This window comes from Carlito syrichta, unplaced genomic scaffold (assembly GCF_000164805.1).
Source record: "Carlito syrichta isolate Samal-C Ts95f unplaced genomic scaffold, Tarsius_syrichta-2.0.1 Scaffold305756, whole genome shotgun sequence".
In the NCBI taxonomy this organism is placed as follows: Eukaryota; Metazoa; Chordata; class Mammalia; order Primates; family Tarsiidae; genus Carlito; species Carlito syrichta.
In genome coordinates, this window is record NW_007249852.1 from 246,138 (window position 1) to 259,169 (window position 13,032).

Consider the following 13,032-nt stretch of genomic DNA (forward strand, 5'->3'; position numbering starts at 1 on the left):
GGAATTACAGGCATGCGCTACCATGCCCGGCTGATTTTTTGATTTACTGTAGAGATGAGGTCTCGCTGCCCAGGCAGGTCTCGAACCCGCGGGCTCAGGCAATCCACTCACCTCAGCCTCCCAAGGCGCGGGATTACAGGCTGAGCCACTGAGCCCGGCTCAAACTACATTTCTGAATAACATGGGCATTCCCAATAGACGGGAATAAAAAACATTCATTTTCCAATTCACAGGAAAGACCTTAAAGGTAGGGATTCTCAAAAGTGTGGTCTTCAGAGAAGCAGCTCATCATCTGGGATTGTGTTAGAAATGCAAATTCCTGGGCTCCATCCCATCCATTTTACAAGTTCCACAGGGTCCTGATGCATGTGAATGTTTAAGAACCACTGCTTTAAGGTAATGGATGGAATGTTTTCAGTTTTAAAGCCACAACCCCCTAAATTTTTCTGAAGTCTTCGATATCTGCTATACTTGTCTGCAGTACCATTAAGTAGTAAAATGGGAGAAGGAAGAGCAAGCGATTGCTTGCAGTAGTGGGTAAGAGAGCAGTCTCTGTGGCTGTGAGACCCTGGGGAAATTCCTTTATCTAAGCCTCAATTTCCTCATTTCTAAGAAGGGGGGAAAAAAAGTACTCACCTAGTTAAGATTACCGTAAGGACCAAATGAGAGTGCTTGGCACATAGCACGTTTACTCAATTATGCTGGCTGCTATTATCTTTAAAGTAGAACTCAGAAGGAGCTGACCACTATACAGAATTAGCTCAATCACTAGCTAGGATATTCCAAGGTTGTGATTTTATCACATGCATGTAAATAACACTAGTTTTCCTGTTTCTAAGGATTTACCTGTCCCAAAAGCTCTGCAGAGAGCCATGGGGCTAAGACTGATCCTGACACTGCTACTAAGCCTTACCCTGTTCAAAGAGAGACTTGCCTGGACGGCCTCAGACATCAAGATGCTGACATCTATTCAACCGGGTGCCCAACACCTGAGTAAGTGCCAAGACCTCTAGTTTTGCAACAAGTAAACAGTGTTACAGCAGCTGGTCTTTGCAGCTAGTCTTTGTGAAAGGGTGATCTTTCTTCAGGTTCCCCATCTAAGCTGCATCATGTGTAGTAGGAGAGTCTGATGATTTTCAGTAGACTTTGGTGGTTGATGGAGTTAAATCATGGGCTCAAAAGGCCATCTAGGGTCAAAAATGTCAGCACACATTTTAGACACTATTCCATCTTTCATGTCCTCCTCAGTAGAAGGCAAGTCCCAAGGGGCCTGGAAATTTTATTTTCATGTGCTCCTGCATCATAAACAGTGCTGGCACATACAGGGTGAACATCTGAATAGGTGAATTTTTTTTTTATTTTTGTCAGGATCTCACTCTGTCACCCAGGCTGGAGTGCAGTGGCAAGATCACAGCTCACTGCAGTCTTGACCTCCTGGGCTCAGGCGATCCTTCTGCCTCAATCTCCGAAGTAGCTGGGACCACAGGTGCATACCACCATGCCCGGCTAATTTTTGATTTTCTGTAGAGATGGGGTCTCACTATGTTACCTAGGCTGGTCTTAAATTCCTGGGGTCAAGCAGTCCTTCTGCTGTGGCCTCCCATAGTGCTCAGATTACAGGCATGAGCCACCATATTCACCGCCTGACTAGGCGAACTTTTTTTTTTTTGAGTTGGAGTCTCACTCTGTCGCCCAGGCTGGAGTGCAGTGGCACACTCACAGCCACAGTATTGACCTGCTGGGCTCCGGCAATTCTTCTGCCTCAGTCTTCCAAGTAGCCGGAACTATAGGCATGCGTTACTACTCCCAGCTAATTTTTTATTTATTGTAGAGACAAGTTCTCGCTAAGTTGCCTGGGCTGGTCTTGAACCCGCACAGGCTCAGGCAGTCCACTCGCCTCGACCTCCCAAGTGCTAGGATTATAGGCTGAGCCACCGAGCCCGGCAGGTGAACATTTTCTAAAGCAATAGTTGTATATTTAGAAGAAACAAGGTGGTAAACCGAGGTCTGGGTGAAGCCTGTTGGGCTTTGATGAACGCATAAGGCTGGGTCCACCCCTTAGAGCTAGGCTTAGCCTCAAGGCCCAGGTCAGGTACTTCTTTCAGCTGGAGCCTCTTTTAGTATGGCATGTGAGATTCTTTACTGTGATTGAGGAGAGGCCAGCTTGGGGTCACTTAGGGAGGAGTATGAAGGCACATTCAAGACAGGGGACTCAGATATCAGATGAAGCTGGGGAAAATGCCACAGCTCTCTCTCATTTGCTCTTTATCAAATCCCAGCTCCCTTCAAGCTCAATTTAAACCATCTTTCCAAGGCTTATTGCCCACAGACAGACTAGGCCCAGTCCTGCAGGTGCCTCAGTTGTGCCAGGGTGTGGCAAATGAACTATCAACCTTAGGCAAGGGGCGCAATCAATCCAGGTGAGTTCTGTAACACCCTGAATGTGCCAGAGCAGACAGTCTGAAAGGAACAGATTGAGGAAATACTTATTTGCTTAAAATTACTAAGGCAGGAATACTCGCTCTCCTGTGTGCCCGGCAAGCAAATGGGCAGAAACCCTCCCTGAACACAAATGCCCTTGGAGCCTCTGCTCACACTGCTCCCTCCATGGCCATCTCCACCCGTCCAGAACCCACAGTCCCATCCCCCTATTCTGTGCCAGTCCCAATTCTGCCCAAGCAAAGGGGCTTCCTCAGTGTCCACAGTGTTCACTTGTCGAGAGCCTCAGTGGGTTATTCAAGTTGTAACCTTAAAAGGTTTTACTGGGGTTTACTCCCTACTTTATGGCTCCAGCAAAGGCCAGAGGTCTTGCCTAGTACATAGAAATGGTCAGCATTTACAAATTTTTGTAAAAATTATACCACTCCTTTTAAGCTTATATGAGTTATTCATTATCCAAAATGCCTTGAGTTTATTATAATTGCTAAAAAGTTTGTAAAAGTTATCTCTCCTTTTAAAGTTATATGAGTTATTCATTATCCAAAATGCCTTCTGAATTTATTATAATTGCTAAAAGTGGAGATTTTTCTTTTCCTACAGAAGTATGTTAAGAAACATGAGAAAGCCCTGGCCCAAGCCTGAGTTCTTAGGGTGACCAAATCACAACAGGCCAAGGACTTATCCCTTTCCTGGGCCTGAGTATTTTCTCACTATAAAAACAACGGGGTGTGGGGAGCTGGCCATGTTAGCTCATGCCTATAATACCAGTGCTTTGGGGCCAAGGTGGTAAGATTGTTCGAGGTCAGGTGGTTTGAGACCAGTCTGAGCAACTCAGTGAGGCTGTCTCTTAGAAAAAAAAATAATAATAAATAAAAAGCTGTATTCCTAGCTACTTGGGAGGCAGGAGGATTGCTTGAGCCTAGAAGTTCAAGGTTACAGTGAGCTATGATCACTACTGCACTCCAGTCTGGGTGACATAGAGAGACCCTATCTCTAAAAAACTACACTAAAAATAAAAACAAGAGTACCTTTTAGCTCCATTAGGGTAGGATCCCATTTTGAAAAAATACACAAGATGATCAAAGATTTACTAAAAAAAATTCTCTAGAAATCAGCAGTACAGCACTGAGCACACATGAACATTAGGAATTAGAGCCAAAGTCCTTTTGGCTGCAGGTAATGAAAACTCCCTTCAGACTGATTATAAAATCAAAATTCATTCTAAGGATACCTGAGAGATTAATGGAGTCCAGTACAAGGACGCAGGACTAGATGCAGAAACCAGGGAAGTCCTCAGGTTATCAAGACAGCTGCTCTCTCAGATCCACATGCCCCTTGAGCACGCAGTGCCGGCTCCTTACTCTGTAAGTGCCCCATCCAAGCCAATCCCTGAGTAACCAGTATCTCTCCTTCCCCACGCAAAATCCATAAGATAAAGAATTGTCTTGAGCCTATCTTGATCAGGAGCTCACCCCTGACCCAATCAAATAGTAAGTGAGGATGAGGGAGAAAAAAGTGAGAGAGAAAAAGTCAATGTGTACAAATGTAGATCTGCAGGAGTGTGTGTGTGTGTCACTGCAAGTCAGGCAGGTACCTAAACAGTGTTACTGGAGAGAGGTCAGTTGCTTCATCAGGTACTTGGCTCTCAGTACTTAAATAAAACACCAAAGAAATTTGTAATTTTCTGTAATTCAGAATGACCTTCCCTTCCAAATACCTATTGAACTAGCCAAAGCTCCAGTACTATATAGATGACTTACATTTCATAAAGCTCTACAGAATCCTGAAACTCAAGTAGAAAACGTTATAAAATGTTGCTACCTATTTTACTGTTTTTCACTGGACTTGGTTGACAATTGCTTTTTACTTTGATCAAATCTTACAGGAGTGATGAAGACACACCACCTTATAAAAGGTATCAGTTTATCACTAATTTCTTTTTAAGCAATTTGTGTTTATGTCAATGACATGATAAAGAGAAAGGGTGCTTAATTGATTCCTCAAACCTATAAAACCACTGCCAGGGCACATTGCATAGAGCTTGGACACAGGAGTGCTCAATGTTAGGTTAACCCAAATACAATTTTTTTTTTTTGAGTTGGAGTTTCACTCTGTCGCCCACGCTGGAGTGCAGTGGCACACTCACGGCCACTGCAGCCTCAACCTGCTGGGCTCAGGCGATCCTTCCGTCTCAGCCTTCCAAGTAGCTGGAACTACAGATACACACCACCACGCCCGGCTAGTTTTTGTGATTTATTGTAGAGACGAGCTCTCACCAAGTTGCTCAGGCTGGTCTCAAACCCCCGGGCTCAGGCAATCCTCTCGCCTCAGCCTTCCAAAGTGCTGGGACTACAGGCTGAGCCACTGTGCCCGACCTCTAATTACAATTAAAAAATGAGTACAAGGATCTACTTTAGATCAAATATTAAATATGGTTAACAATCTCAGGCCACACTCTGCTTCTGTATGTCATAGCAGGTGGGGCAGAAAAAAGTAGCCAAGTCTCAAACTTGCTAGATTCTTCTCTTTTTAAGAAGCTTACAGCTACTGGCATCTCTACCTCAGAAGCACAAAATGTATACAAAGAAATGATGACTAGTTATCTTAACTGAAAGCACTAGTTTAAATAGCCTAGAGTCTTACAGAAATTGTTACTCCAAAGCATGCAGAGGCAGCAAGAGTCACCCCAAACCACATTTTATTCTATAACCTTTGTATTGCTTTTCTGTTATTTAAAGATTGAAGCAATGTGAAATGGATGGAAGTAGTTTAAAAGAACAAAATGAGTTAATCACAGCATATACACCTAATAAAAACCTCAGGTCTATGCCGTACACTCTAAACACAAGGTTAAGTTCAGTAGTTGCTCATGTTCTGGGTTTTTGTAAAGCAAATAAAAATATTTGGAAGGATCAATATATTTCAATAGAAGAGCTATTAATGCCCTCAAAGCAGAAAGTTGACACAATTTTAAATATAATTCATATATATATTTTAAAATCAAACACAATTAAATAGAATATGGTTTAAGTACATGAATACTTCAGCTTTAGAAGAATAACAGATGGTACATAGTACCAAAAACTTATACACAGCCTTTTTGCTTCTTCTGTTGATGAAACAGTGTGCCTCTATACAATCAAATATTGCAATGGAATAAATTCTCTATTCATTCAAGACTTTCTCAAGGACAAAGATGATTAATAATTATATATATATATAATTTTTTTTTTTGCAAAGTCTGAGCAAAAGCAGTAACACCCAAGAGAACTTCCTTCCCCCTCAAACAGTCATGTGCATCAAGGAAGAGTTGGCACCACCTGGCCCGTGGAGTGTGCTCACCAACTGGGTAGCCCTGCTGATGGCTGTGCGGTCCCAATGCAGAAGCCGACTCAGCTAAAGTGCAGTGGGTCTCTTACTGTCCTAAAGACAGAAGAAAAAATGCCACTAACTGCACTTCCTAACTCACAGCAAAGAACAGGAGAGGCAGTCAAACAAAGCTGAGTGCTTCTCTCCCCCTACCCATCCCACCCACCTTATTTAAAACAAAAACAGTACAGTCTGGGAAGAACCATTATGCTCAAGGTATTACTGGGGGAAAACTGGAGTGATTGTTATTAGTATTTGTTTCTCTCAACATGTATTCTGAAGGGAAAGTTAAGTAACTGGAGCTCAGATTTCCAGAGAAGCAAATCCTCATGCTCAAAGTAAACTAGATTCACCCTTTTGTTAGCAGGGGAGAGAATGGTTTTAAGTATACTGCATCTCAGGAGCAATCAAAATGTGAAAAGTGTATACTGCCATCAAAGGAAGGACGATGTCACTGAGACTGGACCCATGACCTGTCCGCTTCCTTCCAAATTAATGCCTCTGCAAAGGAAGATGGCACAATGAACCCTCACCCTGTTCCACTAAGAAAAACAAGCTGTTAGCACCACATTGCCACTGGGGATGTCTGGCTCTAGGTGGGGCTGACTCACCTGTTTGCTTTAGGAGGCCAAAGTAAATCACCCCTGGCTCCTGCTTTTTGATGCTGTTAGGGATGAATTACCACTTCAAGAATGTGTGTCAAATATAAGCTCTATGCTTACCTGCCTCCTACAGGATGTGGTCCCTCCCTGTCTATTCCAGTGGACTAAGACTCTCTCATAAATGGGTTATTGCCATTGGAAAACTATAATTTTCTAGTAATGTAAACAATACCACTTTGTATCTTTATGATTTTCACTGTGTGAACATCATGTGCATTATGTCTACATGTAACTCTGTATTACGGTGGAAGTCTAGGATTGTCTCTCATTCTTTCTTGAAAACATCAGTGATCTATCAGTGAAAAGAAATACAGTGCTCTGTTTTCATTGGCTATGTTGAAGAATCCAACCAAGGGAAAAAAAGTTCTTATTTTTCAAAAGCAGGTTTCCATTATCTTAGATCTTGAGTCATAGCTGAAAAAAAGAAAAGAAAAAGAAAATGTAAGGTCCATCTTATAGCAAGTTACCTATTATCATAGATTAAGGAAGAAGGCGATCAACACGGAATTTTACTATATACCACAGTTTATGATGGCCAGAAGCTTACTACAATCTTGTGAGGTAAAAATTATTATTTTCCTCACTTACATGTGAATGAATAGAAGCTTAAACAGATTAAGTAACTTACCCAGAGGTCACATAACAAAGACCAGCATCCAGACTGGTTTCCCACTTTGCCAAAATGGAAACACTTTAGCAACAGATATTAGAATGAAAAATATTGCCACTTTTTGATAGAGTAATTCTACTTCTAGGAATTAACCCTATAGCATATTCATAAGACAGAGGAAAGACTTAAAATATACAGATATTCGTTAAGATATTGTTTGTTAAAGAAAAATCCCAAACAACGTAAATAATCATCTGCAGAGAATTCATTAAATGATGACGGAGCCATAATATGGAATACCCTACAGTCTTTGTAAGAAAAAATGCACTTTGATCTCTTGGACTCCCACAGCCAAACCCTCCTTGATTCACAGGACTGAGGAAGAAACACACATCACAGAAGACACGGTTCTGCTATTTGTGAGATGGGACATGTGCACATGAAACAATTCAGTAATGATGTGAGGTAGTTTCTGTTGAATGTCCAAGTACATTTTATAGGCAAATGTTGAGCTGAAGCCTCAAAGCAGAGAGATATTAACACAGGATAAATAGACTGATGATTTCTTCATGGACCCAGGTCCTCTCACATTAACAAAATCATGGAAAGAGAATTAAAAGGGGACCTTTTGATGTTTGCTTGTTCAGTTTCTCTTATCTACTGATGAGGACATGAGGGACTGGAGACCCCTGATTGACTGGCAGGACAGATACTCTGAAAAGTTAAGAAAGCCCAGCAAGATCAAAAAACTAAATACAGCAAAACATATTGGTATATCCTAAAAATGAAAAACACAAAAAATTTGAACATACAACTTTAAAAGTCTGAATTTTAAACATGGTTTCTAAAGAACATTTTCTTACTGTTAAACATTTGATCATCAACATGATAATGGGGAAATCACAAAAATAACTGCCTTGCACTTCTTTATGCACATTTAGCTTGCTCTTTGCTATTTTAAATTTGACTGGGCAAATTTAAAATATAGATTAAAAAAGGTAAATATAGACAAAAATCATCACCCTCATGAAGAAAAGGGGAAAAAGTCTGTAAAAGTGAATAGGACTTTGGTATGAATCAGCTCAGTGAAAAATTCACAACTAAACCAAGCTCTGGTAAGCTCTTAGTGTAAAAAGTTGGCTAGAAAGTTGGCAAGGAAGCCAGGTTCAGTGGCTCAGCCTGTAATCCCGTGCTTTGGGAGGCTGAGGTGAGTGAACTGCCTAAGGCCGTGGGTTTGAGACCCACCTGGGCAACTTGGCGAGCCCTCATCTCTACAATAAATAAAAAAAATCAGCTGGGTGTGGTAGCGTGCGCCTGAAGTTCCGGCTGCTTGGAAGGCTGAGGCGGAAGGATTGCCGGAGCCCAGCAGGTTGAGGCTGTGGTGGCCAGGAGCAGCCACTGCACTACAGTCTGGGCGACAGAGTGAGACTCCAACTCAAAAAAAAAAAAGTTGGCAAGGGAAGGGTAATGATAGACGTAAACTGAATTCAAGCCCTCCAAACTATGAGGGCTATATGAGATGTCATCCGAACATATTTTTCTCCGATTCCTAATTTTTGCTTAATATAAATGAGAGAGGAGTAAATAATGCCTTCACGAAGAATGAGTAGAAATTCTATCACGAAGTCTTTGTGAATCAACTCAAGTTAGAGACAGCAAAACTGTTGAAGAAACTAGAAATATCTGGCTTGAAGATATGACTGAGAGGGGAACTAAGTGCTGTCTTCAAACTTTCTAAAGGTTATCTATATGGCTAGCATGAGCAAGACTATAGAGGCAAATACATATAATATTAGCTTTCAGGAAGTCAGAATTTCCCAAAAACTACAGTTGTTTGACCTCCAAGAAAAGATGGCAAATTAATCACACCCATTCAATTAACTCCTTAAACCAGCACTTTAAAACAAACAAAAAAACCATACACTCACATGAATGGGAAAAAAGGGAGAAGTCACAACAAAAAATTTTGGAATATGGAAACAAATGGATGAGGGATAAATGACTTAGCAGACCTAAAAAACTCAGTTGTAAGACTACTGTGGAGAAAGCTGAGAAGCAACGGTTTTACACTACAGAATCCCTCAAAGCCTGGGGAATCAGTGGCACCAGTACCTCTGGTAAAGGCGATGGGGTGTGGGTTTTATTAAAAGCCTGATTCAGAAGCAGTTAGAGCTACAGTGGTTGTTCTGCAACTAATAAACCAGGTGACTGCTCCTGCCGGAAACCCAACCCCAGGAGAAAAATGAGATCACTTCTCTGAGCAGAATAAAATAAAGTATTTCTGGACTAAGGTACACTAGGCATAACCGAGGGCAAGATTGCTGTACTAAAAGCAAAGAATTAAGGAGGGGTTGAATAGAATGAATACTGAGAATCCTCTAACTCTGTCCTATTTGGCGCCTAGGAAACATCTAGACAAAAGATTGGTAGATTCTTTAGGGAATATGATCAGTCCAGGAAGAAATAATTAAATAAAAAAAATTCTAATGTCAGATTCCTGAAGGAAATGCCTGGCTAGTTTGTGTTTAAATTTATAAGAAATTGTCAAACTGGTTTTCTTTTTTTTTTCTTTTTTGAGTTGGAGTTTCACTCCATCGCCCAGACTAGAGTGCTGTGGCCGCTCCCGGCCACTGCAGCCTCGACCCACCGGGCTCTGGCGATCCTTCCGCCTCAGCCTTCCGAGTAGCTGGAATTATAGGTGCGCGCTACCACGCCCAGCTGATTTTTTTATTTATTGTAGAGATGAGGTCTCGCCAAGTTGCCCAGGCGGGTCTCGAACCCATAGGCTCAGGCAATCCACTCACCTCAGCCTCCCAAAGGCCTGGGATTACAGGCTGAGCCACCAAGCCCGGCTCAAACTGGTTTTCAAATCTTTATGACTTTACATTTCCACCAGTGATGTATTAGGAGTTCAAACTGCTCCACATTCTTGCCAAAGCATGGATCATCAGTCTTTTCACATTTTAGCCATTCTTTTGGTATGCAGTGTAATACCACTGTGACTTTAATGTGCATTTCCCTAATGACTAATGTTGGGCATATTCACATGTAAATATTTGCCATCTGTATGTCTTCTTTGGTGTAGTGTTTGTTTATACCTTTTGGTTATTAAAAAAAAAAAAATAACATAAAATTGCCAGTCTTATTGAGTTTAAGAGTTCTTTATATATTCTGGATACAACTTATTTATCAGAAAGATGTTCTGCGAATACCTTCTCCCAGTTTGTAGCTCGCCTTTTCATTTTCTTAACCGTTTATTTTGAAGAGCAGAAGTTTTCACTTTTGATTAAGTTGAAATTATCAGTGTTTCCCTTTTATGGCTCATGCTTTATGTAATCTAAGAGACCTTCAGCTAAGCCAAAATCATAGATTTTTCTTTTATAAACGTTATAGTTTGAGTTCTTATATTTAAGTCTATGATTCATTTTGAGTTAATTTTATATACGAGTAGGGTCCATTTCACCCCCATATTTAGCCAGTTGTTCCAGCACCATAAATTGAAAAAGATAGTCTTTTCTCCTCATTGAATTATCTTGGCACATATGTAAAAAATCAACTGGCTATTTATGTGTGAGTCTACTACACTATTTGTTCCAACAATCTATATGTCTATCCTTATGGTAATAATAGACTGCTTTGATCATGTCGCTTTATACTCAATATGAAGCCAGGTAGTGTTTATTAGTCTTCCAACTTTGTGCCTTTTTTCCTACAATTTTTTTTTTTTTTTTTGGTTATTCTAGTTCATTTACATTTCCCAAGAAATTTTAGATCATTTTATCAACTTCTATAAAAAAGTCTGATGGAATTTTGATTGTAATTATATTCAATCTATCAATCAACTTAGGAAGAAATGGTACCTTAACCACATTGAGTCTTTCATTCACAAATATGACTTATTTCTGCTTTTATTTAAATATTCTTATATTCTGCTCAGTTATTTTACAGTTTATATTGTATAGATCTTGCACATATTTTTAAAAATATATTCCTAAGTATTTTATGTTTTTGGATGCAATTATAGATTGTATTAAGTTTCAATTTCCAAATGTTAATTAAAAATGCAATTCATTTTTTATATTAACCTTGTATCTTGCAACATTACTAAACTTATTATTACTAATAGCTTTTTGGTAGACTCCCTAAGATATTAATGTCTGGTAGAAATTTCTGAAATGACAGAAATAGTCTGCATCTGCTCACACATGGCTAATTGCTACAATATTTGGATAAAGCAGCTTTAGGATTACTGTATTAAAAGCAAAGGATTAAGGGGGGGTGAACAGAATGAACATCATTATTTCTTCTAAAAAAAAGTTCTTTTATAGTCTACATGCTTGCCTCTTTTGCAATGGCTAGGACATTCAGTGCATGTGTTTTAGAGTGGATATACTTCCTTGCCTTATTCCCACTTAGGAGGAAATATTCAGTTTTTCCCATTAAATATATTAGCTGTGGGTTTAATCAGATATGAAAATTCTGTCCCATTTCTAGTTTCCTAAGAGTTTTTTTGTCATCAATAGTTGTTAAATTTATCAATTATTTTCCTGCATCTACTGAGATGATCACATTGTTTTTCTTTTTCATATGTTAGTATGGTAAATTACACAAACCGATTTTCAAATATTAAAGCAACTTGGCATTCCTGGGATAACCTCTACTTGTTATGATATATCATTCTTTTTATGTATTGCTGGATTCGTTTTCTGATGTTTGGCTAATGCATGTATGTTCACGCATGTAAGTTTCTTTTCTTATAATGTCTTTATCTGATGTCAGATGTCAAGGTAATGCCAGCTTCATAGAATGAGTTGAAAAATACTGTCCCCTTATCATTTTTCTGGAACTGCATCTAGAATTGGTTACTTTTTAAATTCTATCTGAGCTTGGAGTTTTCTTTGCAGAGAAGTTTTTAACTACAAATGCAATTTCTTTAATGTATACATCATTGTTCAGGTTTTCTACTTCCTCTTGAGTGAGCTTTGGTAATTTGGGTCTGTCAAGGAATATCTTCATTTCATCCAAGCTGCTGAACTTATTAACACGAAGTTGTTCACAATATTCCCCTATTTATCATTTTAACAACTGTAGAATCTGTGGAAATGTCCCTCCTTTCAATCTTGGCATTCATTCATGCCTATTGCTCTTACATACCTGCCCACCAAAAAACAAAACGAAATCTAATCGCATACTTTCCCTCAGTCTGGCTAGAGATTTACGGATTTAACTGGTCTTTTTTTTTTTTGAGTTGGAGTCTCACTCTGTCGCCCAGACTGGAGTGCAGTGCCACCGCAGCCTCGACCTGCTGGGCTCCGGCGATCCTTCCACCTCAGCCTTCCGAGTAGCTGGAATTACAGGCATGCGCTACCACGCCCAGCTGATTTTTTGATTTATTGTTAGAGATGAGGTCTCGCTGCCCGGGTGGGTCTTGAACCCGTGGGCTCAGGCAATCCACTCACCTCAGCCTCCCAAAGGCGCGGGATTACAGGCTGAGCCACCGAGCCGGGCTAACTGGTCTTTTCAAAGAACCAGCTTTTGGTTTTTCCTCTGTTGTTTGCCTGTTTTCTAGGACATTGATATTTACTCGTCATTATTTACTTGTTTCTTTGCACATTCTTTCTTCTTTCTTTCCTTTCTTTGGGCTTAATTTCCTCTTTTTCTAGTTTCTAATATTGAAGACTAAGATCTTTTTTTTTTTGAGTTGGAGTCTCACTCTGTCGCCCAGCCTGGAGTGCAGTGACTGCTCCCGGCCACTGCAGCCTCGACCTGCCGGGCTCCGGTGATCCTTCCGCCTCAGCCTTCCAAGTAGCTGGAATTACAGGCATGCGCTACCACACCCGGCTGATTTTTTGATTGATTGATTGATTGATTTGAGTTGGAGTCTCACTCTGTCGCCCAGACTGAGTGCAGTGGCCGCTCCCGGCCACCACAGCCTCGACCTGCTGGGCTCCA

At 40.4% G+C, this 13,032-nt stretch overlaps 1 protein-coding gene across 2 annotated transcripts in view; it reads right to left on the reverse strand.

The window, feature by feature from the left end:
- Positions 1-5,123: 5,123 nt before the first annotated feature.
- AKAP10 (A-kinase anchoring protein 10) overlaps positions 5,124-13,032 on the reverse strand; it is a 91,579-nt gene continuing 83,670 nt past the window's right edge. For both annotated transcript variants that reach the window (XM_021714768.1, XM_008062604.2), the window contains one exon: positions 5,124-6,884. In XM_021714768.1, coding sequence (XP_021570443.1) covers positions 6,879-6,884 — 6 coding nt within the window. In that variant the 3' untranslated portion in view covers positions 5,124-6,878. The remainder of the gene's footprint in view (positions 6,885-13,032) is intronic.